We start from the raw sequence: 27,638 nt of genomic DNA, 5'->3' as shown, positions 1-27,638 counted from the left end.
GGGGGACCCCGCCCCCCGGCTCGAGGGCGCGTTAAAGCTGAACCAGAATATTCGCTGTAACGCCTTTCACAAAGAACGGGGTCTGTCCTCACAGCTTGAGAATTTCATGGCCGCTCCATAGAGCAAACTGTGAGCTTTCCGAACGGGATGAGCAGTCATATGATTTACCTCTCGAACTTAAGGGTCGGATATTCCGAAGTCCATGCGTCGACGGAGCTTAGCTGAACCTGCATTTGGGCTCCACGCTCGTATGCCTTCGGCTTCACGGACGATTTGTAGGGCCCATCAAGGCTGAGATGATCACCGTATGCCTCGCTGGATGTGCAGGTATCTGTCCTGCATAATCTCCTTATGGTCTTGGTATCGCCTCGTCTCGATCACGGAGTTCAGTCGGGGTTTGCAGACAGCATCTACTGCAGTAGGTATCAATACCATCAGGCGGAACAAATACCCACGCCACAAGGCTATCAGCTATCCCTGTAGGTCTTCATATTCCGAGAGACAGACTGCTACGCACTCCTTCGGGTCTACATCAGATAGGCATACCAACTGATCGATGGATTAATCGACTCAAAGGTCGAGTTGGGGACTCATTGGTGCCAGCAGTAGTCTTGTAGAAGACACAGGCCATGTAATGGTGCCGGCAAGGCCGAACAGACACGCAATTTCCTCACTTCGCATTCGAGTCAGGGGAATCCGAGGGTTGCCTGTAATCAGATCAGAGTCAGCCATTGATGATTCAGTTGGACGAGGCAATGTACTTTAGGTTATTGATTGACTTCCCCGGTGATCGATGGTATGCTTCAGACAGTCGGTCAATCAGGATCGTCGTCATACCGGCCTACCAGCGAGACCACTATGTCTCTTGTTTAACGGTGTCATCCATGTGCCGCGTTTTATGCAATCAGCTTGTTCGGGAAAGCCACGCTGGGTGCGCATGGCAAGTTCGGGACCTATCTGTGTTACGCTTGTACAGTCGTGATGGAGGACTCCTTTTAGAGACACGACGTCGTGCAGGGTGCGAAGCCGATGAGGTGGAGACAATAGAGCGCGGCCCGCAGTTTTATCCGACTTGGCGGGAATAGCTTTTCTCGCGCAAGAGCGTCCGCGGTTGATGATAGGCTGCTATAACGGGCATGATAATGTCGATGATTTTCCAGTTTGTGGCACAACGCATCGGACTTGACGCGGCCAGCGGCGCGATATTCCTCTCAGCTCACCATAGACGACGAACGTCTGGAATTGATTCATCATGACCTTGGCCCGCGACCTTGGTTGGCGGTATCTCATGCAGGACACACTGCGTGGTTTGGAGTGAGAGAGCCAGAAATGGTGCGTAAGTAATGACCCTTCGCGGAGCACTGACGGAGTGCTACTTCGGAGTCAAATTGGAGTGTATCACGGTTTCCTGTCCATCATTAGCTTTTGAATAGCGGGACACTGCATGACTCACATAGCCTGCATAAAGACACGGGAAAGGGCTCCGTGGCTGGTGTAATCCGGGCGAATGCACGTAGTATTATTTTGCATCGTCTATAGGGTCAGCTGAATTTGGACAGTATGGTGCTGGCAGTGACCCGTATAACCGATCTGTTACATCGATGTATTCAGCGGACAGTGGCCGGCTGCCATGGTAGATGTTTGAGTAGAAACTCTAACCAGCTGAACCAAACTTGCTTCTTGATCGGCTGGCATGGATACTGTAGCAAAGTGAACTTGGTGGGCACCACATTCTCACTCACATCTCCTTTGCGGCCCAAGATGTAATTATAGATCTCAGTGCATTGAAATTCTAGTGTGGTCAGACAGAAGAACTTATCTGGTGCTTCAAAAGGACTGCTCGACTCTGTGTAGCCAAGTGAGAATATTGTAGAGCAAATTGCTTCGGGAGGACGTATTTATAGGCTTTTCGGCTCCAGTCGTGTAAGTGCTCTGCTCGATTCTAGACGTTGAGGGACACAGTGCCTGTCCTAAGTGAGGCAGGTTCTAATACCGCAACTATCTGCAGCGACATCGTCGGGGCTGTTTAAGATGCCCGCCGAGCAAAAATGCTGGTCATGTTGAAAAACAGTGAAGTTGAGTCAGTTGAAAATGTTGGCTCACTGTTGAAACTACAGTCCGCGGTCGCGCGAGCACACCCCTTGAAACCTATCCTTCTTCTTCGGCTTGAATCAACTTCTGGACTAGTGACTACTGTTGACATATTTTGAATTTTTACGGCTTTTGTTCAATGTGGATTCTATCTGTCTGCCTTCAAGATTTCTGAGTCTTCCAAGAATGTGAAAATAATGATGCGATTGAATATTTATGTCTCGGACAGTTCATCCTTGGTGATCAACTATATATGAGATACACTCATCAACCAACACAACGAGGCTTGATTACCAGCACTAGTGTCAAATAGAATGCCAAGTCTGTATCTCCGGTCTATAAAAGAAATCATGGATTGATGAACGAGCTATTTGTCCCACATTCGACTTCCTCTAATGGAAAAATGGATGCCCCGACTAGCACACCAGACCAGGAAAGAGAGCAAGAAGAGCAGCTCACCGCATTGCCAATCGTTTCCGAAAGACTCAATTCACTTGACGCTTCTGATCATGCACCAATGGTAAGTGGAACAACTCAACTCCGAATTTCTTTGCTGACCATTGCAGCGCTCTCTCTCGCAACAAGAAGAAGAAGTAAGACATGCTTTGGCTACCGAGCCATTTCAGCCTATTCTGAAGGTGATAGCAGACCTTGAACGCGACAACACGAAGTCCGCCTTTCCCGCAGCTCGACTGGTCGGTATCTATCGACGCCTGTGGGAGTCATGCGTGTCCAAGCATATCGATAGCCAGAAGCTAGAGCTGAGCAATCGGATCTTGAAGGAGGATGGTAGGCAATTGAAAGAAAAGAGAGATGGTCTTCAGCTCCGCCACGACAAGCAGCTATCCCGGCTGCGCTTCTTTGAGCAGGCACTGCAATCATCCCGGGGTGGACTGATTAGGGTACTTGATAACTGGAATCACCCTGCTAGTCTGAATCCAGCTAGGCCGTCAAATGTTGCAAGAGAAGAGTGAAGGATTGTATATTCTTGCTTGTCTGATATTATATGGCCTCAACATAAGATAATACGACGACGTTGAAATTGAAAGTAGTTTGCTGCATGGAAAGCGGATTATATCTTCTAAGCGTTTATATAAGGTCATAGAATAGACTGTATCCGCGGATGTTCCCGCACATCATGAGATTCTTCCAAATCAACCGAAAATATCACAATCAAATTACTGACCTGGCAACAGTGGACAGTGTAGCCAGCGGAGAGGTGTCGATTGACCTACCGTCCCGCATTGCAAAGTGGGGGCCACCGTGCCTAAAGCAGAGTCTCCGGCTCCGACAGACCGCCAAACATTTTCGGAGACCGCTTCAACAATGTCTGACCAGTCTTGTGTTTAACCATTCTGCTTCGAATGGCTTTTTGGACGTATTCATTGCTTGCCAAAACCAGAGATCTCTTCAAACTAAATTCATTCAGTCCGGGATTGGCCAAAATGGATTCAACAACCGAAAAATGTTCCCCCTTGACCGCCAACATCAATGGATCCTCGGTCCGCAAATTTCTGAGATTGACATCAATTTGATCATGGTCTAGGAGTACCTGGACTAACTCCCAGTTGCCAACACGGGCGGCCAAGCAGAGAGCAGTGTCGTGAGCTGCAATCGTGCTTTCATTGATGTTTAGACGTGCACCTTGTTGTACGAAGAGTCGTACCACATCGAGATGACCGTGTGCAACCGCTCGACAAATTGGCGGATCTATGGAGCCCCGTCCATTGATCTCTACACCTTGCACACTCAAAAGACAAGCAACCGTATTCACACGTCCGTGATACGCGGCCACGGAAATTGGAGTCTGGCCTGCAACGCAGAGATTCAGAGCGATCCCCGGTATTGCAAGTAGCCGTTTTAGGAGGACGGTGTCCAATCTGATTGCGGCGTGGTGAAGAGACGTAGACGACGTTTGGAATCTCCTTCCGCCACCAACAAAATTAATGTTGACGTCTTTCTCCGCCAACAGCCTGTCGGTTATCTCGTCGCATGACAAGTAAGTCGACAGCCACAGTGGCGTGTTGCCATTCTTGTCTTTGCAGTTCACGTTGGCACGGGGGTGACTGAGGAGTATATTGACCATCTCCAGGCGTCTGCTTTGAATGGCAAGATGGAGCGGCGGATAGCCTTTCCGGTCCTGGAGTTCCAAATTCAGACCCTTGTGTCTGAAAAGCTGTTTGACAGCTCCTACCGACCCATAGGACACTGCTTGGTGAAGAGGTAGCTCAGCATCTTGTGATGATTGTGTACCAATATATGCCTCAGACTGCGGATTGTTTGAAAATATCAGTTCCATCACGGGCCGATTGAAGCGACATGCCCAGTCCCATGGTGAATGACCTGAATCGTCCCGTATATCAGGGTCGCTGCCATTCGAAAGTAGCAAATGCACGACCCCTATTCTGCCTGCCAAGACTGCTGAGTGGAGCGCCGTTCGGCCGTGTTTGTGCTTGACGTCCACTCTAACACTGGGTTGTTCTAGAACGCGCTTGACGATGGAAAAGGTTCCGTATTGGAGGGCATACGACAAGGCGTTCTCCCGTGCGTGGTTTTGAATGTTGATGTCTAGGTCTTGCCGATTGAGTAGGAAGTCACGCACAGCAGCGGAAGAGTACTGGAGCGCCCGCATCAAAGAAGTTTTGCCGCGGTAGAATGCATTGATGTTGGCGTTATATTGGAGCACAGCCTTGAAAAGGTGAACATTGTCGTCCTTGGTGGCCAGATGCAACAGATTGCTGTTCTGAAATTTGGCATTGTACTTCCAGATGCTGGGCTGCAGTCTGAAATTGAGGTCGGTGCATGAATTTGCGAGCGAAAATAATGCAGTGCCATCCAAATGCGACACAATCCACAGCAAGAGCTCGTTGGGCAGGTCTCTGATGTTTGGCTGTAATGTGTTAGCTTATCAGTAGACCCAGGAAGAGCCAATTGAGACAGACCATGATTGGACAGATTCAAGCGAGGAAGCATGGGAACTGCAGAGGGTGTAGTGAGAGACTCGAACACTGGATATAGCAGGCCTCTTTATACTGACCTTTACTCTCACCTAGGAGTGTAGCCTCTCACTCCTCCGAGAGATGTAGCAACTACACGGCAGCATCAAAGCCTTGACAACAATGTTCAGGTGGTGTTAGAGAATCTGGAGTCCAGCTCCCGGGAACGCCAAATGAGTTCCTGGCAGTGTCAATGGCCCCGGGAGCCCGAATTTATCTACGTACCCACATCTGCATCTAGTGACATAGAGATAAATCACAACCTACCACGCACTTCGAAATTTCAATAGGCAACCCAGAATGTGTCGACTATGCTGCCTACCGCAGTAGCCACTCCTTGTACCAATGCATGGTCATCATAATTTACAGCCACAAGTGCAGCTGATTGCGCAGCAGTGATATGGAATGACATGCCTTCTCGCAGGCTGCTGATCGGCCGTATACCGACGCATACTGCATGCGAATGCATTTCTCGACGTATCGTCTGTTCCAAGGAAGGCGTTGCATGCCAGAAGGCACGCAGACATGCAGGGCAAGAGCCTACGGAGATGGTATATAAGCTGACGAGGGGACGCTGCAGAGATTGCCCAACACCACCAACAATCCAAAGCATTTTCTGCCTTTGTCGAGCACATCACGACCACATCAATGACTACCATGCCTTGGAACCCATTTTCCGTCTGCGAAATCCCTCACAGTGGTCCTGGCTCCTGTTGCGGCATGACGAAAAAAGGCGAGCCGTGCAAGAACTCGATCAAAGTTGGGGACACCAAGATAGGGCATCAAAAGTTGGCCACTCTCGCGAGAGAGTCGTTTGACCTGTCAAATTTGCAATCGAAGCTCTGCGACATTGCCAGAGACTTTCTCTGCGCGAGATGGCATCGGCAACGACAGACCGAACAACTTGGCCAGCAGTGGTATGACGCCGCCGTCCGCAACCAGACACAAGTACCACATGGCTCCAGAACAGCCTGTTCATCAGCTGTTGAGCACTCGGGCCAGCGTGAGACATTGTCAGTCTCTCAAAGACGCACGCCACAGTCCGACGAAACTGACCGATCATCGCGCGGGCTCAGACAAGACACGCAGGTACTGCCAACAAACCCCAAGCCAGTGCTGCCATCGAATCCATATGTGACTTCCACAACGCTGCGGACCGACAGTGTCCCGTGGCAAGTGTCGCCGGCCCGACCAGCTGTTCTCCTTTCAGCAACCAATCTCCTGGCCGGGTTCCAGAGTTTGACGTTCCAGCGTATCACGCCCAGCGATGAGGTCAACAGCATTCACTGTGTGTTCTGCCTGGCCGAGGATGAAGAACATGCGAACGAGTCCGTGATCTTGTGTTGCCCACAGTGTCAAACACATTCTCATCTATCCTGCGCGGAAGAGTGGTTGGACAAGCGAGATACGGGCTTTGGCACGTCATGCTGTGTGTGGTAAGTGTCGATGATTTGTTTCTGCGACGACCAGGATACTGATGACTACAGTCGAAACGAAGGAGCCTTGGACGCCTTGATTCGCCCTTTACCAGCCCCTTCTTCTAATGCCGAGACACATTTTGTCAACACGGCCAGCCAATCGTCGCCCAATGGAGGACTTGCAGCCGTCAGAATGTTTTCAGCGAACGATCCTCAGAGTCAGTCGCGTCAGCGGTCGGAGGGATTGCCGGCAGCAATCGAGCGAAGTGGTCTCCGTCGCTCCGCCAGACTATCAGGGGCCCATCCACCACGAGCCACGTCTACTGCACCGCTCCGTCGGTCGGCACGACTGACTTGGACTCGGTAGGTGAGATCAGCGAAATATGTTACGGGGATTTCAGCAAAATGGGTCTCAATCATATCCGGTAATGCTTGATTAGACGCTCGGAATTGTGACGGAATTGTGATCAGCAACGGGCATCATACCTGTGGTTGATTTTTGGAATAAACTTAGTAGAAAATGCAATTTTGATTTTTCGACTCAAGAATAAAGTAAAACGCAAGCGACCTTACCATTACATCGTAATCAAAGGCTGCAAACTGCTTCGCGTATGACGAAATGACTAAGCGCTGAGCTGAGCTGTGCTGGCAGGCTGTTCTGTCGACCAAAGGGAGCCGCAATGTTTAGCGCGCCCGAAGAATATCCAGCCTGACGATCGTAAGGGACTTAACAACCATACTAAGCTGATCCCCCATCCATTTTGCACTTCCATAGTATAGAAAACCACACCCTGAAGTACTCGATTGGCTATGCCCGTACTAGTCTGTAATCTAACAACCACGTCACGAAATGCTTTTATATCCTACAGTACCGAACAGCGCGATGAAACAGAAAGATACATCTTAGAGTTGCGTCACGTGGGAACGGAGACTGTTGGCGGAAAACACACCTCTCAAAGTTGGCAGCAGACTAACACACTCTTGTGCTTATCGATTTGACTTTGAAAATCAATATAATGACTCTCGGACTCAGTGTCATCTTCAGAAGGTGATCCCATACACTTTAGCTCCTGGGGCTATTCTAGGTTCCAGGAAGACGAGATCTGCCCCTGGGACCATTACTCTATGTTCCTGACTGAATAAGACAATGGCTCTGGGAATACACCAAGCAGACCCAGGAGCTAGAAAGCCCCTGGGAGCATATTTTGGAATCCTAGAGCCACCATACTACCATCTGAGTTTGTGAAAAGCCCTGACAAAACACCTTCATCAGTCCTGCGCCCAAACCTGCGCCATTAAATAATTCCTTGAAGACCCACAGGTAGTCCAAGAAGTCTCGCCTACGCCTCTAGAAACCACAAAGTTGCCAACAGGTATGCGGCTTTGATTCGGGGTGTGTCAGGAGATATACAGGACGGATGGAGATACGATCTGCGCGGAACCCACTTGGTGAGTCTGGATTCACCTACACGCGACAGTCAATCTTGCATCTAGAGTCGACTACAGCTGCTCTCAATATTGATTACTCACCTACAATGTCATCTCGCATCTGTACATACGTGAGACCATCACGCCGACGTTTCGGAGTTCACTGCGACGGCGCGGCTTAGTTCCTGATCTGCACCCGTCTGATATTACAACACAGAATCATGATGGAGTCAAGATGAGTATGCCTAAAGTAAATATCTAACTAACTAATCTTTTTTTTTGTGATTTTTCTCTTTCATTTTTTGCAATCCAAGCAGGTACTGTAAAAGCAGTGAAATCAGCGCGTAAATTGGACGTGCTTGTTCCCCAATCAGCAATCAAAGTTCCTCCACACTGTCGGCCGTCCCCAAATTGTGGACCTCTCTTGCGTTATTCTGTAGCATCGTCGCTTTGTAAATTTCAAAAAGAGCCTCAGCCTTGATTTGCAGTACTTCCCTTTCCGAGGGAGTTTTCTGTTCCCACTGACCCTCTGTGGCTTTTCTTTTCATGAAATCCGCCTTGCTGAATTCAACAATAGGAGTCTCCCATCGAGATTCCGAGGCAGTTCGATTGTATGACTCGTTTGACATAGCATTGGCAGACGCTGATTCTGACCAGGTAGGAGAATTGATGTTCTCCGTTTTCACGTCATGGCTGACAGGATTGAATCTGATGCCCGCCACATCATGGTGCCGAGACGGCGGAGGGCTACCGTCAGGATCGTAAGCTGGATAGAACGTCCTGACAGCAGGTGTTCTCAAGCGAGAAGTGGCTCTTTGTTGCTGAAGCCGGCTCAACGATTCGTTCAATGGACATGGCGTGGTGGAACGATTACCATTCCCCCTTCCAGATTCCTGGGCCCAGGCCATGTATTGCCGCTCCTGGGTATCCCAAACTTGCTTGATCTTTGCCACGGTTGCCTCTGACCTCTTGAAGAATCGTTCGAAACTGGCTCTTGGAATCCATGAATACCCCTGCGAAATTTTGCACATCTCTTGGTCTTCTTTTCTCAAACCCTGCCATTGAACTCTCACGTATGAGCATGTGTCACGTGTCGAGAACCTCGCATCCAGGTTTTCGAATGTTGCTCCGGAGAAGCAGACGACGTTTTCGCTCGAATACCGATAAATCTTTTTTCCATTAACAGCTCGGTCTCTTATATCAGAAATTCGAAAATCTCGGTCGGAAATGTTGGCGGTACGATCATTGGTGTAGTCTTTCTTATACCTGAATCTGTATGTGGCTGCGTGGGGTGGGCCCTCTTGCACGATCACGAAGGACGAATTTCTCAAAGTACCCCATCCATCCACAATGACATCGGATTCGAAATCTTGATCCTGCGTGAGGCGATCTTTCTTGGGTTTCTTAGGCGGATCGAGGATCGCTAGACATCTCAAACCCTCAACCAGTTTATCGGTATTCTGCTCGTGCGATGATGACACACTTGGACGGTTCGGACCACTCTGTACGTCCAGTGGGCCCATTTGCGTGGATTGTTGCTGGTTTTCGATCTTGCGACTTGCAGAAAGATCCTGCATCTCGATCTCATCTGATTCTACTGATTCGATGATCGCATTACTTTGTGATGTTGGGCCGTTGTCCGCAGGGGCATTCTGCTGCGCCTGATCAGGATGATCTTCGTCCCGGGAGGGCTGGTTTCTGCCATTCGAATTCGTATGCGATACCGATGCTTGTTGCATTCCACTTTCCAATTTTTGTTGAGAGAGTGACCCGCTATCGGCCATCCTCAGTGCCTTTTCGACGCTGGAAACAGACTTTGAGTCCGAGTTTTTGGAAATACCATTGGATGGCATATTGGCAAGTCAGAGCAATGATCGTTCTGAGATGAATTGATGTGTGACCAGTGGGAGATATTTATGCCTTTTCATCCATGACAAAGAGAACCACATAGGCCATAAGCATTCATACGTATGAACTAGAAATTGAGGTTACATCATTTTTAGGACCCTGGGTTTTCTCGCCCGACGGTATCGAAAATGCGGTGTCATGACATTGAGATGCAATCAAGATTTAGTAAAGGAATGAGAATTAGACATGTTGACCCCAGTGATGGATTTTGGGATGCACCAACATCATGTTCTTGAGGATAACTCCAAAGTGACAATGCCAGACGTGAGAACAAGGTCCGCGCAAGTGAGGGACTCAGAAACTGAATCTATCATATTGAATGATGGAATATGCAGAGGGCTTACGGCCACAATCAGGGCTAGCAATAGAATGAAGATGCCGGCGGCCGGTTCTGCATTTCCTGCGGGCTCGTGCTTCCGCTACAGGTCATCTCGCGATGCAAAACTACGGTTGTTGCGGGATCACTAGGCAATGAGCTAAACAATATGCATCTTTTTTGTAATTGGCACTTTTGTCAATTGATATGCGCTTTTACAGGCTTGAGACATCTGCGCAATTTTTAGCACCATTCAAAGTTCTCGTACCACGATATCCTTGGCATCACTTTCCTAGTACAGTGGTAGGATCTGTCTTCTGGTGTTTAACGAGAATAACACCTTAGCAATACCGGGCTGTTACATTGATCTTTACATGATCGCTTGGTACAGCTTTTGTGGTATTCTAATGTTCTCCAGGTGATTATCAGAGCTAAAAAATTGTTCACGTGGTTGTTGTACTGTAGTTTGCAGTGGCTGTGGCGTTCCCTAGCCAGCTTCATATGCCATTGCTGTAACTTACCAACGCCACAGTTGGCTTCTTGATCTCTGTGAGATTTCTAGGCTGCTATCTCTATGGCTGTGTGGCTGCTCGCATGCAATGTTTTCTTGAGCAGACAATGCGTCGAATCAAGCACCCGGGTGCAGTATGCGCCGTATACGCCTGATCAGTGGCCTGCGTGACGGGCCACCATTCCAGACCACGGTTCAATTTAGCTATACTAGTCGGTGCATAGTATGGTAACGATGTATTGACACAGGGATTCGTCTTCAATGTTTTTGAAGCTCATAAATATGTGTCCAAGTTCTAAAACATGTAGTAGCTTGGGGATCGCTGACCAGGCACAGTAACTTTTGGCCAAATAGCGTAGTGATAAAATCCAAGCACCCATAAGATGTCACACCATCCCCAGGAGATATTCGTGAGCAACATATAGAGAACAAGCGCTTCGCCAATTGCTTCTCGTTACAGTATTAGGGTGACCTGCGGTATGTGATTCATCGATTCAAGTAGTAGCAAAGAAAATTGATCAACCTAGTCTTGCCTGATTATCAAAGCAAAAAATATGCCTTGAGTCTGTCGGTTGCATGTGCAGTATCCAGGCTCCCGTGTGTTTGTTTTCGAGCTCGAATGTTATCGAGAAACTCGACACCGGCAATGGTTGGATTTTCTCTGGGCTGAGAATTATAGTCATCTTAATGGGACAGCCTCAAGATTTTATTCAATTTCCAATGACGCAATCGTCCCCGAAGATGGGATACTGACGCTAACATGCGAAGCGGCCGGAATACCGGTTTACGTTTATTCCGTGACGTTGCTGCGACACATTTCTCTCTACTTTGCCCTTGATTCATGAGAATCTCGAGAAAACAGTAAATTCAAGCATTGGCAACATATATTTAACTAAGAAAGACAGAAATAACATGTGACGGTAAAGTCGTGAAGGGTATGCCCGGTACATGCTGGGAAGGAGGCCATTTTCCCATCTGCACTTAGCGTTTCAAACATTGGAACAGCTAGGAGAAGATGATGTCTGAAATGTTGTCGAAGATGAGTCCAAAATTTTTGACGCAGATTTCTCTGTGGTCAAAGCCGACAACGTCTTGGTAGAAGATTCCGAATCTGTAGCATCGCACCGACTGCCATGCTTGAGTCCATTTTCGAAGGCACAGGTCGATGTAGATCCTTGGTAATTGAAGAATTTCACCAGGCCAGAGTCTTCCACTTCAATCCATGCAGCTGACGAATGCTCTTCTGCGCCACAAGCCTCTACCCCGTGAACGGGGTAGCGATTAGTGCCGTTTGTGACTTCCTCCGCTGCCCGTGCGTTAGTCTCTCGTCCTTAACTCTCCTGATAAGAATCCACTTACTTGAACATGTCTCTCCCTTGAGTCGGCCAAAATATGCTGAAGACCCTGTGCAGCCATGGTTGTCATATGACCATATCGCGCATTGACCATCAATATCAATGATCTCTAGAGTGCCACCGAGCGAGCCGCTTGCATAGGCACTAGCGAGAATCATGATGACGGAGAACCGCATCTTGTTTATCTTCAGGCGAGGTGAATAGGCTTGAAATCTGAAGATGTCTTGTGTGCTACGGCCAGTCCTGTGTTGTGTAGTCAAGTATCTGGGGAAAGGCGGTAGAGACTTTTATAGACTTACCTTGAGAGATCTAGGGGCTGCATGTTGTCTGTGGCAAATTATGAAAACGCTGTCTGTTTTCTGAACAAAGATGAGGCGCATTCAACATCATGACCTTAGTACGTTGCATATATTGAGTCCGACTACGAGCAACAGAGTTCAGGGTCAAGAAACGAGTTCCTGGAACTTATCAAACGTCAACAGCAGCGTGACCAACTATTTGATGACGATGGTTTTCATTCTGCATTTGGTTGAAAACCGCAAAAATAGACTATGAGAGACTTCGTAAGCGGAACTTTGAATGTACCCGAGCCGTCCTACAATTTCCCGATTAAACACTAAAGCGTAGGCTGGTAGATTTCGACGCTACATTTTTCATATTATAGCCTTGATGAACTAAAGGGCCCTTCAAGCCCCAAATTTACAACGAGATTCCGTTCCCAGCAAAAGATGTGCCTCTGGTTTCATGCGCGTAAATCCAACTTGAAATGCTTCTTTGCTCCGCATATTGAAACCTTACCCGTCCCAGGAGCCGTCAACCGAATACAAGCAATGTTGGCTATACGAATGCATGGCTTACAACAGGCCTCAACTAGGCACCGGTGTCTTTTATTTCCTGCTCGGCATCAAAGTTGATTGTTGAGTAATGATCCAAAAATATAAATACCTCGACTCCCTGCGTCTTTGCTTTCCACGATAGCTATCCAACCACTTTGGAGTCGATTATTCCTCACGCTCGGAGTGACCTGATATCTCTTTCTCTTCATCCAAGGGCACTTTGACAAATATATGAGAATTTTCCATTGAGTTCTGAACAATTCCGTTTAAAGTCTCTTTTACATTCTTTCGAGCTCTACTCCTCACGCTCAATTGCCTCATTGAGAATGAAAGCCAGTCATAGCTATTTCGACACTGAATCCGAGTTTGACCGCCTGAAACTCGTCGTGGAGATTGCTCTTCAGGACGATCTAGTGGCATTTGTGGAAGAAGCTCATTCGTCGCTTCAGTCGCGAGGATGTTTCAAGAAACGGGATCGCTTCAAGAGGTCTCTCCTACATTATGCTGCCATGGGAAATTGCACAAATCTCCTTCTCTATCTCCTAAAGAGGAAGCCCAATGTGGATTCCCGTGACCAGTGGGGGCGCACTCCCCTCTCCTGGGCTGCCCAGTACGGCTCATTGACTGTTGCAAAACTCCTCCTAGCGCAAGGAGCAAATATCAATGCCTCAGATTATGAGAGTGGCACGCCATTGACCTGGCTGTTACACGGCGGAGACCCTGATGTGACAAGCCTAGCGGCGACCGAAGCTTATCTCAGAGAGATGGGCGCGACGGAAATGAAATTGAGAGGTATCAAGCTGGCCTGGATTTGGGTTTTGACTTATACGCGCTTACTCCGATACATTCGCCCTCATATCTAAGAATCTCGACAAAGTGGAGCTGGTCTGGTGCGAGAATAGTACGGACATCAGATGGTGGGCATACGGAGGCAGTACTATGCACTGTGGTGCGAGATTAGGCCAAATGTCTTAACACCGATACTCGTTGCTCTTTCTATGCTGCTCAATTTGTGTCGTTGGAATGGAAATAAGAAACAAACAAGTGAATTTTCAAACATAAATATCATAAGAACTTTGGTTAGAGGAGACATTTATCTTGCTTGGCCGTGTAGCATCGTAGACAAGGTATTTGTACGTTTTCCCTTTCCGTGCACTACTAGACTGGTGCATTGGACCCAAGTGTATTGCAAGTATTTTATGATTCTTTTAATTGGCCAGAGTTTTGAGCGTATGGACTACGTCTTAGTACTGGGTCTTGTCAATTGTGTTGTGATATGAGGCTGGTGCAGATCAGGAAGCAAGCCGCACTATCCAATTAGCTCCGAGATATCTATACAGACAACCAGGTTGATTCCTAATCAGATTGGCTCCTACTTGTATATATAATCACATATTTTCCGTCACAATCAGGAACCAGGTATATACCTCTGAACTACAATAGAGCGCCTTGTCTCACGATGATTCTTTCCTGGCAAAGGCTAGTCTAGCAATACATAAGAAATAGAGGGTTGCTGTTGATGCAATGGCCACACCACATGAAATGGAAACGATACAGGAGTGAAAAGACAAATCATGGAATACTAAATGTTTGCTCGCCTAGTTCGTCGGACTTGCGGAAAATGAAGACCTAAAACTAATCTGTATTCTGACCGTCCTATAAGTCGATCATTTTGGCAGTCTCAACCATTTTCCCTTTGGCCTATTGTACTTCTCCATTAAGCTTGATGTTCGGGAATTTAACTAAGAAGGTAGCTACAGTAGAACTTGACCGCATCAACAAAGGTTATGATTGATTGGAGACCGATAAGGAATGATTGGATTGCAGATTCGCCGTCTTCTAAAACAGACAATTTGAGCACTGTGAACAATACAAGGAGTCGGGAGATCCCTTCAGCCAGGTCACAGATCAAACAGCCTCCTCACAACCAAGAAAGGTAATACAACAGTGTCTAGGAAAACATTCTCGTAGTCTTTCTCTTGATCAAAGCTCGTGTAGCTCCCTTCTTCGTGGCACCATGCTTCGTCAGATAATTTATCATGGCTGATCGGTTAGGGCCCTGACCCGCACGTATCAGCCATGTCAAGGGTGTTGTGTACATATCATCCATGGAATTGATGTCCGCTCCGTTTTCGAGCAAGATCTTCATAGCATCCCATGCTCCATATTCTACAGCCCAGGAGAGAGGCGTACGTTTGTTCTGGTCGATGTCGTCTTTCGCGGTGCCATCTTGTAGAAGATAAAGGAGCAGCTCGGTGCAGTTACCCATTGCCGCGTAATGGATCAGGGACCGTTTAAAAGGTCCTCGCGGGTTGTGCAGTCCTTTGTATGCGAGTGTTGACTGGGCTTCCTGGAGAAATGCCAAAACATGATCATCTAGGTCAATCTCTCGAATGCATTTCAAGCGTCGGAATTCATCCTCTATGATGGTCATAGATCGAGGAGGAATTGTCATGTTCCTTACGGGTGTTTCAGAGTATAACGATCTATACTTTTGCGAGAACCGAACGATTGGTTGCTTGCTAATAAAATAAAAATTGCACTCCAAGTCTGAGCATCGTGCTTCTCTTGATATAGCAGGCCCCAAAGGTGTACAACTTTCAAATGTGATGGTATGTGCTTTTTCACTGGCTACAATTGCGTGCGAAGAATTGTTGCATCTGATGTTTGTTGATTTCGGGGTTGGAAGGTAGATTAGATTCCATTTCAGCGTCGGATCATTTACTGAGGGTCATCGTTTGTTTATAATCCAGATGATAACTGGACAGAACATGCGCTGGTGTCGGCTGCGGTGCGCAGTATTTGGGTATGCTAATTTATGCATTCAAGCCATTTATAAGCACTTGTTCATCCCCTTTTGCGCGCGCTATGCTGGTCATATGAGGGGTTGAGGTGAGATTGTCGAATTTTCCTCACAATAATTCGGGTGATAGATCCAATTCTTCGTGCATTGCTGGTGTCCATCGAAATTTCGACCTTTATATTTCATTCAAGAATCCAACACATGTACTTGAACACATTCCCGTTATCAGATATGAAAAAGCGACCCAACATCGTTTGAGAACCACATGAGGCTTTAAAACCACGTGGCAGCAGCAGGAACGGAAAGCTCCCTCGAGCTACCAGGGCCATAATAGATACATGTACCGGAAGCAGCATAGATCTTTCCTCGATGAGAGTACAATAGAGTAGATTGATGTGGTGTCGTGGCCCGGTCTTCACTGATGCTAAGGGTCCAAAATCTGGTGCTTGTAGGATAGAGTCTGAACGTGCGCTATTGGTGGATATCCTGTACTGATGGTATTGACCTGTCAGCCTGATACGCACTACTACTTCATTACGCACATGACTCCACCAATAATACAATTCACATACACATGCTACAAGTGCTATCTACACTTTTCGAACTTGCAAGATATGAAGCGATGAAAATTGTACCGAAAGAGTTGCGAGTAATCACCAAGATCTACCAAGCGCAGGGCGCTTGCCCATTGCAACCATGTCTGTCACAACTCCAGTAAGACTGACCATGCTGAAGTTGAGAATTATGATATGAACCGAGCTGCAAATGCTGTATCCACTCATGTCCTTGACTTCGGCGTGGCTCAATGCGAACCAGCGGCAATTACTTCGCAATGCGAGTGCTATGTTGCAGAAAAGGCGGAACGGCGCATTTTTTTTGAATCATACTGGCAAATCATACTACCAACTCTATGTCACAGTTATTCTGTTTGAAAACCTTCTTCGCACACTATTGATGAACCATGTGACAGGCTGGAGCAGAAATGAGCTTTCTTCCCTTGCATCCGCATCCATAGGTGAGTCTTCCAGAATCACTGTGTCTACCTCGCTGTTTTCGTCATCCCCCGAGGGCTCGCAGATATCTTCCTGGACTGAGTCCCATTCATCATCGCTGATCGGGCTTGGTCTATGCGTCTCTACTTCAAAGTGCCCCCATTCTTCGTCAGCCGTATCATGATCCAACCGGTCGACCAATATGTGACCTTTTTCTGATCCCTGTGAATACACATACATCACCCAGTCTTGCATAGCAGAGTCATCCAAATACCCCCCACGTGCATGGACATATTCTATAACGGTGAAAAGACGTTCCGTACCAGCGCCTGTAGCTGGAATAGAGAGTAGATCTCGGGCCAATCGACTGAGAACTGGCCACTCGTGTTGACGATCTTTCCAGTACGAGCATGGCGAGATATTGACAGCCCCTGCAGTGGGTCAGTGTCGAATAGAACATGCACTGGACAGTATAGACAGACCTTCTTGGAGATATTGATCAACTTCATCTGGCTCACCTCTCGAACTATGGAACGGACCAGCTAGTGGGTGTAGAAGCCGCTCAAGCCCTAACAACTGCGGGGAACAAGATAGTCCATTTGCACAGGACAGGCTCGTGGGCATTTGGGGTGAATATTGTAGATGAAAGATTCTCAAAAGTTCGATGTAGCGCCCAGCAGAGCCCAAGCCCTGTGATGACGTGGCGTCATCAAATGCGGACACTTTGTATTGGGGCGCAACGAATGTTCCAGTGCCATACATGACCTCAAACTTTTGGAATGTGTTTTCATAGACTTCTGCAAGCTCCATCCGTAGGCGCAGGAATGCCTTTAATAAGGTCCGCTTCCACGGTGCTGACTTTCTTCTTAATATCCCAGCTGACTCGTCGATATGCTTCATCAGTGCCTTGAACACGAAAGAGACGTTGTGGACTGTCGCCTCTTTCGATGCCAATAGAGCTGTGGTAAATTCAATGAATGGTGTTATCAGCTGCACCAGGTAATCGACCTTCCGCCAGTCATTATCTGTTAATTTATGCTGTAAATTCCCACTTTCATAACAATATTGGTCAATAAATTTTCTCAAGCTGCTGGCTCGCTTCAGCATCAAAAACAACGATTTCCAGCCGTCTTCTGCATCATCTAATGGTAACAGTCGAACCAAAGAGGACTGGAGAGATAAGAATGCATTCCGCTTCTGGTTGGTCTCGTTGACGTACTTTGCAAATGACCGAATCTACAAGGCACAACAGTCAAAATGTTTCTCGTCAATGGATGGAGGGGATGTACCTTTTCCAAGACAATCATAATTTCGTCGCCGTTCGAGGGGTCAGTCCAACCATTGACGTGTGATATTGCTCGCACATTTTGAACCTTTTCTGGTAAGTTTGTAATGTTTTCAGAAAAATGCCGAAGAGAGAGCTGTATGGCTTGCACTGTGCCAGGAACGCCAAAAAAGCACTGAAGATGGCTGATACCGCCAGAAGAAACAAGTTTCTCTTGTAGTGACAGCGCCAAGTTAGCATCGACCCTATAGTCGATAATCACGCTGAATATCCGACGGAGGAGCCCTTTCTTCCTGATCAGTGCCAATATTTGATCCCCCGGGTCAGTCCCTGTCTCATTCCTGCAAAGCATCTCGAGCCCAAGCAGGGCCTCTCGGTACCTCCATTCTGTATCAAAGTAATACGCTATCATAGCCAGACAATCTTGTCCCAATGAACTTTTCCAGCAACACAAGGCGATTGACACTTTCGAGTCCCCGGGCAGATCCTGCAATTGCGACTCTTGATAGCTACTTGCCACATCGTGCATATGCTGGCGGAGTTGCTTTGACGAGGGAAGCTCCAAACCGTGGGGTCCGGCATAGACCAGGTTCAACAATTCCTTGAATGTGGGTTCTTCTGTCACTCCAAATGAAAGGTTTGCGGTTGTAATTGTCCGCAGAAGCTGATCTTTCAGCTGCGCCTGGTCGAATCTGCTCCTTGGGGGGACCGATCCCGCACGGGCCACCTGGATTGGGCCTGAGGTGACAGCAGAAACGGCCACCTTCTCCTTGCTTCTGCGACAAGACGTAGATTTCAGATGCTTGCCCATTGTGCTGGTCCCATGAGATTTGTGATGTGGGTGATGAGGGTGATTCAGCGGCGCCAGGCAAGACCGACACACGACCTTGGGTCGACCAGACCCGACCTCTGCCACCTGGTCAAAGTGCCTCCACACCTTCGAAGAACGCGACTCAGTCGACCATCTGAAATTGTATTGTCCATTTTTGGTCAGTTGTTGTCCATATTCGGTCTCCAGCCACCAGGATAAGAAGTCGTTCTCCTGGGCGGTCTCGTAGAGTACCCAGTGTCGGCGGTCAGGTGCGAATCGCGTGAGATTGGCCGAGGGGGTTCTCGGTTGGCCAGCGGAAGGCTGTAAGTCGTTAAGTAAGAACCACTTCACTGACTCCGGGTGAAGACATACCGAACACCGCGATACCGGGGTAGGTGACGAGTCTATGTCTACCCCAATCGAACACATCGCGCTAGAAGGTGTTTCACCTGCGAGAAGACCAGCCGGTTTAAATGAGAGGAAACCAAGCGAGATCGATGTGAGAATTTTATTTCAGAGTAACCGCTGGGTCCCAGGAATCAGTGTTCGCGTCAGATATTATATATGGCTGTCCTGACGAACCCATCCATTCCTGCCTTGGTGCTGAGTTCGGTGAATTTCGTCATTGTTGAGTCAACGCGGGTACACGTTGCAAAATCTCTTACTGCAACCCTGTTGATCATGGGTTCATCAGGTGAATCAACTGACCACTGGTCTTGTACCATAAGCCGGGTGAAGCACCCCTACATTTCTTTGGCCCTTGCTCGCCTGTTGAAACACTGGCTATAGTTATAAGTGCGAAGATCGAATAGACCCGTGGTTATAAAACTGGGCGTCGAACCAGATTGGACCCGCGACATGCACCATATTACCCAATATTTTGCTCGCACCCAATTTGTCTACCTGAGACGGCCTCGAAAGAAGACATTGATTTTGTCGGAGCCATGTCTTCGCACAACGAACTCAGTGACTGTGAAGCACAAGAGTCCATTTCCGAGTACTCAGATGATCTTATCTCAGAGGATGATATTTCGGAGACAAGTGAAGACCGCGCATTCGTGGTATCCGATGGAGAACAATCGGCCTATTCGAACAGATCCTCTGCGTCTTTCAATGACAGCCAGTATTCCTCCAATGACTCTTCTAATTTTGTAAGTCAATTGGGGATACCGTTTTGGGTATAGGTATATAAGCTGACATCTTCAGAATGGCCAGAAAGTCCCGCTATGCATAGTTACCAAACGTACTATCGAACAAAACGGCGGTCCCGTTGTACAATATTTAGTGATATGGCAGTCCTGGGAGCAGGAAAAACCACAGATAAGGAGGGATTTGGAGGTTTGATTTGGACTTGGTATTGCAGCTTTTCATTATTCAATTTGTCAGGAAAGTGGCTCTCTGTTGTGCGTGCTAAGCAATGTCGCTGTTTAGCAAGAAGGCCATCATTTGAGTTGTTTTCCCAGATATTTAGCCATGTTGGCATAGTAGAGAACATCTACATACATTGTTAGGCATCTGCATCTTGTCCATTGCACATTGTCCTAGTATAACCTTCTCACAAATAAAATAGTCTCTGTATTTCCATTGGATGCATCAATGTACACCTTTAATTCTGCTCTTTGTAAGCTTGTTGTCACGCGTTGCACGGAACAATTATAGCCAAAAAGAACTTGTGCTGTATCCAACGTTGAGTGACAAAACGCCTCCCACGATGCCAAAAGTCTCAAACAGTTCGATCAACATGTGCGCCTCTCTACTCTCACCAAGAAAGAAAATATTTTGCACAATGGAAGCGCTGCTCAGCGTAAGCACTGCTGAAAGGCTGCAACGGGGAAATACTTAAGTACACCTAGTCCTCCGCGAAGTGCAACTTTTATCTTAAGCATCAGAGTCTCACGCAGACGCCCTCAGATATTTTCATACATCAATCTCATTCCCAAGGCCCACTTCGTACCTGCTTTCGTACATCTACATTGTCAGAGACTGACACTTGTGGGTTGGTCAAAAGATTTTGTTACAGCAACGCGTTGATATCGCCCTTGATGCTAAAAGTACTGGAACTTCCGCTTCTGTCGCATTGGGGGCGTAAAAGTTGGTATGGCATGACTCCGATGGCCATTTGCGAAAATACTGAAGAAAGCAGGAAGCATTGTCCTCATGCTGATCACTCCTCAGAAATCCCAGTCACCAAAGTCCCTTTCATATATTCGAAGACTGAAGAGCTCGTTTGGAAGTGGGAGCAGTCAAAGCTCTGTGGCCAGAGTATTAACGTCACTCTCTCTTCCAACATAATTCCACCAGCCCATTCAGCAAACAAAGCTGATAGCCGGGGAGAATACGTATCCATAGAGAATGGCGTCATTCATGTCTTCCCTCAAGCCCAGCTCAGCAATCTGGAACCGCATGACTATCAGATTGGGATTCTGCAGACAGCGCATTCAGCCAATTTGAAGATCATTCTTCTCGGTTCAAAGAAAGAAAAACAAACAAGCCGTCTCAGGAAAGGCTTCTCTCGCTTTCAACGTCCTTTGATGCAGAGAAGCGATTTTTCTTCCAACCGCTGGTCAACCGAATTCTGGATATCTGACTCGGTCGTTGTTGATTCAAGATCCACCGAACAGGCTATATCGGTACTCAGGACTGTGCTTCAAGACAGTCGTGTAGAGGCAGCGTACGTCTGTGTCGGCCTTCCAGTTACAATCTTCGGGCCATTATTCAACACGCTGGTCTCAAAATGGAACGCGAGCGCAGCTTCTTTTGAGTACTCCAACGGGTTTATCTGGATGTATTCCACCCTGGACCCGGCAAACTTTACGATTGATGCGCTTGACCCTGCCAGTCTAACCAATGACTCACTTTCCTCCCTGCTGGAACGAATGAACGGTAAATCATGGCTTGCTAGGGCAAAGCTCATGTTCAGACTCGAAATTTCGAGCAGAGAGAAAGCGACTATTCTTGCTGAGCTATTGGAAATTTCTCATATACATGCAACCTCTTCTCACAAGCCCATCACTCACTGTTAGGACCTGCATGGAAGCTGGAGGCTGGTACTACTGCTGCTGTCATCCATTTGTGAAGTATACGCTGCCAAATGAATGATAAGAGGGAGTATTTCAAATCTTGTGATAGCTTTACTTTGTGATTGGACCGTCACACTCACAATAGAGCCAGAAATATCTTGTAATGGTCTTCACCACGCATCCTATTGGAGGAACTTCAGACCAGGAACCAAGTGCCACAATTAGATGTAGCAAGCCTTATTAATGGATCTGCAACATCAGTACGTAGAAGGAGTTATAAAACGCAAATGCTGTGATATAGGTGCGGTCTTGTCGAATCTACATTAGATCGAAACAATTCAATACAGTAAAACAGCTCGGAGACATGTTCGCTACGACACGACCGCCTTCCTCGGAAAAGATGTTTTTGCGTCTTGGACAAGTCCGATCCAGACTGCATCGATAGGCAGAACGACTAGGTCATTGAAAAATCTGGTGTGAAAGCCCCAAGGGCGAACAGTCACAACAGTATCTATGGTCGCCGTCGCTGTCCACGGTCACCTTGATCGTCTTGACAATGACAATCACTGCCCAATTTAATAGGCGGGCATGCGACATCTAAAAAAGCCTCTCTGGACGTTGACTGGGCTCAACTTTGGAAGTATGGGATAATGAACAACCGCATAATATTACAGCGATTTGATCAGTGTATACTTGTGGTTCAACGTTGATCGTAGACTGGACGAGCCTCATCTTATGCAATAGATAGCGTTTTTCATGTTGTCGGTGATGCTCATTTCAATCGTCAATCGTCAACCCGTCATCTCAGTCCGCGTTGTACAAAGAGACCTTCCCATCTTTTTCGCCAGCAGCATGATTACCGCATCAACATTGCAAGGTGCTTTCGACCACCCTTGCAGAAGCACTGGAACGCCCTGATTTGGCTTACCGATAGAACTTGAGATATAAGCCTGCTGCGATCCAGTATTGCCTCGCCTCAAAGCATGTCCCGCCCTGTTTCAAAGTTTGTCGAGTGGCTTGCCAGGGCTCCTATCCAAGATAAATTCGGTCTTTGCGGGCTCCTCACTCTTGTATGCTGGATATCTTATAGCCTTGGACTCCGATTCAGCTATTTACCACTGAGGTTACAACGCACCGTATCCTGGAGACGCTTCTTCCGGGCGCCAACACCAGACGTGCTCCAGTCGCTGGATATCCCGTCATACTCGCAAGGGGGCATACTTGCAACCTTGGTGATTGCCAACGTCATTGTAATCACCTTTCATGCTCAGAGCTGGGCGGATGTGCACAGGCGAGCCGGATGCCTGGCGGTCACACACCTTGTTCCCCTCTACTCCGGGTTGAGCTTCAGTCTTCCGGCCCACATCTACCGTGTCGAACGAGGCACGTTTCAATGGGCCCATCGGTGGCTAGGCCGCATTTGCGTGCTGCATTGCCTTCTTCATGGGTCCATCTTAATCACAATGGCTCGAAATACCATGTTTGGAGCTCCCCTCGTCATTCCACTCCTGGTACGTGAAGCGCCACAGAGAACGGCAACCTTCCCATTTCCCGTAGTAACTAGTAGTGGCTTATATGGAACAGGCCGGATGCAGTCTCATCTCAATCATGCCTTGGACGCTTGCTGGAATTCTTCGACGGTGGCCGCAACTCGGCCTCGAGGTCCATTATGTGCTAGCTTCGATCGCCACCGGCGCCCTTTTCTACCATTTGATCGACCGAGCATCATCCTACCGATGGGTTTTACTGGGTGGTATTTGCGCTGGATGTGCCTGGAGTGCCGTCACTTGCCTGCACAGCATGTGGGTCCATAGGTCGTGGCGTATCACCGCTCGAAAAGCCCTCGCGCGGTCTTCCAACCGGCTGTTATGGCTTGATATCGTGGTTCCAGTAGAGTGGGTGGCTCGACCGGGGCAGTATGTGCAGCTCTGGATGCCACGCTTGGGAGTCAGATCCTGCTTGCAGCTTCCTGCATTTCACGTGGCTTCGGTGGCTACAGTGCAAAACCCCCCAGAAGCACCAACTCGTCTGCTACACATAGTGACCCGACCTGGGCAGGGTGTGACTGGTAGGATCGCGCAAGCTGCGGATCGTGCACACTCCACAGTTCATTTTCCAGTGTGCGTGCTGGGTCCTTACGGGCACCCACCTTACCTGGGACAGTACGGGACCGTCGTGTTTGTACTTGAAGACATTGGACTCTTCCGTGCGTTGCCGTTCATACGACACCTCGTTGAAGAAAGCCGAAGCCGGAAGAATACGGTGCGACGGCTACAAGTTCTGTGGCAAGTTAAGCTGCAAAACTTCAGTAAGTGTCCCCTTCTTGTCAGATGATTTGCAATGTCATGCGCTTACCGAAATAGACCATCCCCATTGGGTAGGGAACGAAATATCGCAAATCCTCGAGCTTGACCGTATGTTTGACCGAGACGATTGTCCCGAGCATAAACATCGAGATGACCGGGGATTTGATGTGAGTGGATCCCTTTCTGCGAATTTTTAACATTAAATCGGCCTAACTCAATATAGATCCTGCAATTCACCACGCATATTCTAGGCACTCAGCCCGCGGACCAGATTCGTTACCGCAACCGAACGCGCTTGAAGTACCGTTTCCATCCCATTGACATCACAAAGGAGCTAGCACGTTTCATGGACGGTAGAGGCGGAAAAACTGCGATTTCTGGTATGACTACTTATACCCTTTGGATTATGCCAGCGCTGACTGGTCTTAGTATGCGCAAGCAACCCGTTACGCGCAGCAGTTCGCCGTGTCGTTCATCCCAGAATGACGGGTACTGTTCGGTTAATTGACCTGGACCTTGAACCCTCTGGCAACTGGTGGACTGGCGATGACCCTTTCGACCATGTAAAATCCGACAGGATGACAGCCTCGGAGCGAGCAGAATCTTGCAGTGCTGGTACAAGTTTTGAGCCCACTTGGACGCCGGCCCCCGTTCCTGTTGCACATACGGTCTCTGAACAGTCCGCGCGGCTCTCAGGAGAAACATTGGTCGATATCAGACAATCCTGGCAAGGCGATGGGTCGGCGGTTGGAGGCCAGAGTGCCAATCACAAAAAGTGGGTTCGGCAGAAAATCATGGAGGGTGTGCATGGCCTCAGGCGGTGAACAATGTCGGATCGGATAAACTGATCTTGCTGGGCCGGGAGCTCATTCGGACGTAGATCTGAGCGGACAACGCTAACCAAACAATGGCCGTGCGAATTCTGCTTTACTCATGACCACTATGACTACGTATATTTCTCAGATTCGGGGCGCGTGTCCCTTGTTCGTGCTGGAGATGTACGATATGTATACATGATTGGCTCTCCCAAAGATATATCCTGAGCCGGATGGGCCAAGAGTAGCGCCAATTCATGACAGCAACCTCCTTCTCACGGTACATTCACCTCATCTCACATTCCGATGTGGAAGACCAATGATGGCGTTGGAGGACAGGATAGAAAAAACCGAAGGAATTGCTTTATCGTGTGACAGTGACATCAAAAAAAGTAGGGATGCACGCCGGCCAAGTCGTTGACCCTCGGACCCAAATCAACTCAAATTTTACAATCCTCATCCGTTTTGATTATACCACGCACCATTTTGACGCTGACGTCGAACCGATCTATGGGCTATCGTCTACTGTTGCTAGTTCTTTCGAGGTCCTCAGCTAGCGCTTGATCGAATCGGTTCCTAAAAATCCACAGAAGGGCAATATGCGTTTGAAAAGGGAAATAGATTCATAGAACAAGATAATAAAGATGACGTACATTTGCATTGTTTTCTACTCTACGCCAGTTATTCTCCTTTTAATACAATAAAGTTGAACAGGTGAAACTTAGTGCCACGTACATCTCGAGCGCCAGAATCACTCATGGCCAGCATAGTCAAGTGGCCCCCCTTCAGGGCTTAGCTGGCCACGGAAATCCGGGTCATACATGGTTCCTGTCTTATCTAGAGTAGCCACATACCGATTGCGGCCCCCACGTTTGCCGTGTGTTTGATAGTGGGCATTGAGGCTGTCGCGTCGCGAAAATCTGCGTTGGCACCCAGGGACCCAGCAAACATGAGGTTTCGCTCCTGAATGATTTGTCAAGTGACGGCTCAAGCCTTTTTGGCGTTTGAATTGGCGCTTGCATCCCGAAATTGTGCAATTGAAATGTCGCCCTTGGGTACTGTGTTGTAAACCTCCCTGATCAAAGTTGGAGGGATCTTGTGTGGAGATTGGATTGAGAGCCTGTGGAATGACCTGGCACGCCTCTACAGCCTGCGTATTCTGGGAAATGTGATGCCCTCCAAGCTGCTCTAGCCAGGGAACATTGCTATTCTGTGAGACTGGCAAGGAGGACGTTCCGAACGCATTCGGCACAATGTCAGAGTAGCCAGGACCAGACTCCGAAATAGGTAGGTATCGAAACCAGCAGAGAACAGGCCGCCATCCGCAATGGCTGGAGCCTGGGTCCATTGAGCAACCCCCGTGTCGACAAAAAGACCATGATTAATGCTTTGGCTGGTATGTAATTGGTATGTCCAGCCCTGAGGACTAACTTCACAGGTTTGAATCCGGGGAACTCTAAGTTAGGCTGTTCAATGGGTACGTGTTCGGTCGGGTATTTTTGCTCGCTTTTGTCGCCGCAGAGCAGTGGTGTGTCGCTTGGGGAAAACATATCCGTCGCGCATGTTTTTTTTTGCGAGAAGGTTGCCATACCTTTGTACCACTTGTGATTCTCCGCTCAGACTAAGCATGAATCCGAATTCTTGTGTCAAAAGGGAGGCGAGAGAAGGAGTAGAAGGTCCCAAGGACGATGACTGATCGAGAGTCGATCAGTGTATTATGTGAGATCTAAAGTGCATCAAAGAGATGGCCTCTTGAAACAACATGGACAAGACAAACAGCAGAAAGTGTCAACAAAGCCGTAGAGCTAGATGACTGCAAAGTTATTGTTCGCCCTTAACAGTGGCTGAACTGACCTCAACAAATTCTGTCGAAAAAATATTCTGCCATCTGTGTCCGAGTGTATTTCCAACATGGCCTCTAATTTATGGTTGGCAAAACACATGAATGATGAAGAGGACTAGTTGAGGCGAGATGGTCGTTGATTAAACGTTGATAAGACACCGCCTTTGAGGCTGGCTTACTGTGGGATTTTGCTGCCGACAACTGGAAACAAGCAGTTACGAGTGCAGACTGATTGGAAATATGTAATTGTTCACCGGCTGGTCAAGCTTCTGGAATTGCCCGTTGAATGTTTGAAGCTGTCGAAGCCGCAGGACATGTTTAATGCTGCTGGAACAAGCCAATGCATTTTAGCACATCCATCAGCAAGGATACAGGCTTGCTCAACCAACAACAGCATTTAAATAAATGAGTCCGTTGATACCCGTATCTCTGTCGTAACCCCAACGAGGCCGTAACGTGTCTCCAAGCAGACTATAAGAGAGGCTTTCATCCCCTGAACAAAATTAAATCAAAACTGATTCTTCCCTGTCATAAAATGGATACTGCAAGGAACGTACAGGACCAAAACAGTGAAGGAGATCATGAGCCGAGTGGGCTTCCAATCCAGGTTGATGAAAGCCACCTAAAGGATGCTTCTGATCCCAAACCACGACAGGTAAGCCAGATGCATCCTATACAGTATTATATCTCGTGGCTGACCACCAGAAATTTCTACCCGCAGCTGGATACCAGCCAGAAAGAAACTCTGTTGATCGAGCAATTTCAACCCATCTTGGCAACGCTAGCAAACGTTGAACGCGAGGATGCGAAACTGGGCTTTCAAGCGGCTCGAACTGTGGGGCTTCATCGACGTGTATGGGCATCATGTGTGCCTAAACACCTCCGTGGCGAGGATGTTGATCAA

At 48.0% G+C, this 27,638-nt stretch overlaps 3 protein-coding genes across 3 annotated transcripts; 2 read left to right on the top strand and 1 right to left on the bottom strand.

The window, feature by feature from the left end:
* Positions 1-16,570: 16,570 nt before the first annotated feature.
* On the bottom strand, positions 16,571-19,376 carry N7511_001769 (uncharacterized protein; the record flags this gene model as incomplete). Its single annotated transcript, XM_057124194.1, has 5 exons — positions 16,571-17,085; positions 17,137-17,890; positions 17,944-19,071; positions 19,123-19,183; positions 19,333-19,376. 5 exons carry the CDS (start codon positions 19,374-19,376, stop codon positions 16,571-16,573), a joined length of 2,502 nt encoding a protein of 833 aa, XP_056986353.1.
* Positions 19,377-19,694: 318 nt separating this feature from the next.
* N7511_001768 (uncharacterized protein) lies at positions 19,695-21,773 on the top strand (the record flags this gene model as incomplete). The annotated part of the gene is made up of 3 exons (XM_057124193.1): positions 19,695-19,901; positions 19,957-19,993; positions 20,926-21,773. 3 exons carry the CDS (start codon positions 19,695-19,697, stop codon positions 21,771-21,773), a joined length of 1,092 nt encoding a protein of 363 aa, XP_056986352.1.
* A 980-nt stretch (positions 21,774-22,753) lies between these two features.
* Positions 22,754-24,900, top strand: N7511_001767 (NADPH oxidase family protein; the record flags this gene model as incomplete). Its single annotated transcript, XM_057124192.1, has 5 exons — positions 22,754-23,281; positions 23,355-24,078; positions 24,134-24,243; positions 24,300-24,456; positions 24,506-24,900. The coding sequence occupies 5 exons, from the start codon at positions 22,754-22,756 to the stop codon at positions 24,898-24,900; spliced, it is 1,914 nt and encodes a 637-aa protein (XP_056986351.1).
* Between the last annotated feature and the right edge of the window lie 2,738 nt (positions 24,901-27,638).

The sequence above is a fragment of the Penicillium nucicola genome (genome assembly GCF_028828085.1).
Source record: "Penicillium nucicola strain IBT 29836 chromosome Unknown utg000002l, whole genome shotgun sequence".
NCBI classification, from domain to species: Eukaryota; Fungi; Ascomycota; class Eurotiomycetes; order Eurotiales; family Aspergillaceae; genus Penicillium; species Penicillium nucicola.
Note: the sequence above shows the minus strand (reverse complement) of the source record. Positions and strands in the feature narration are given on the sequence as shown.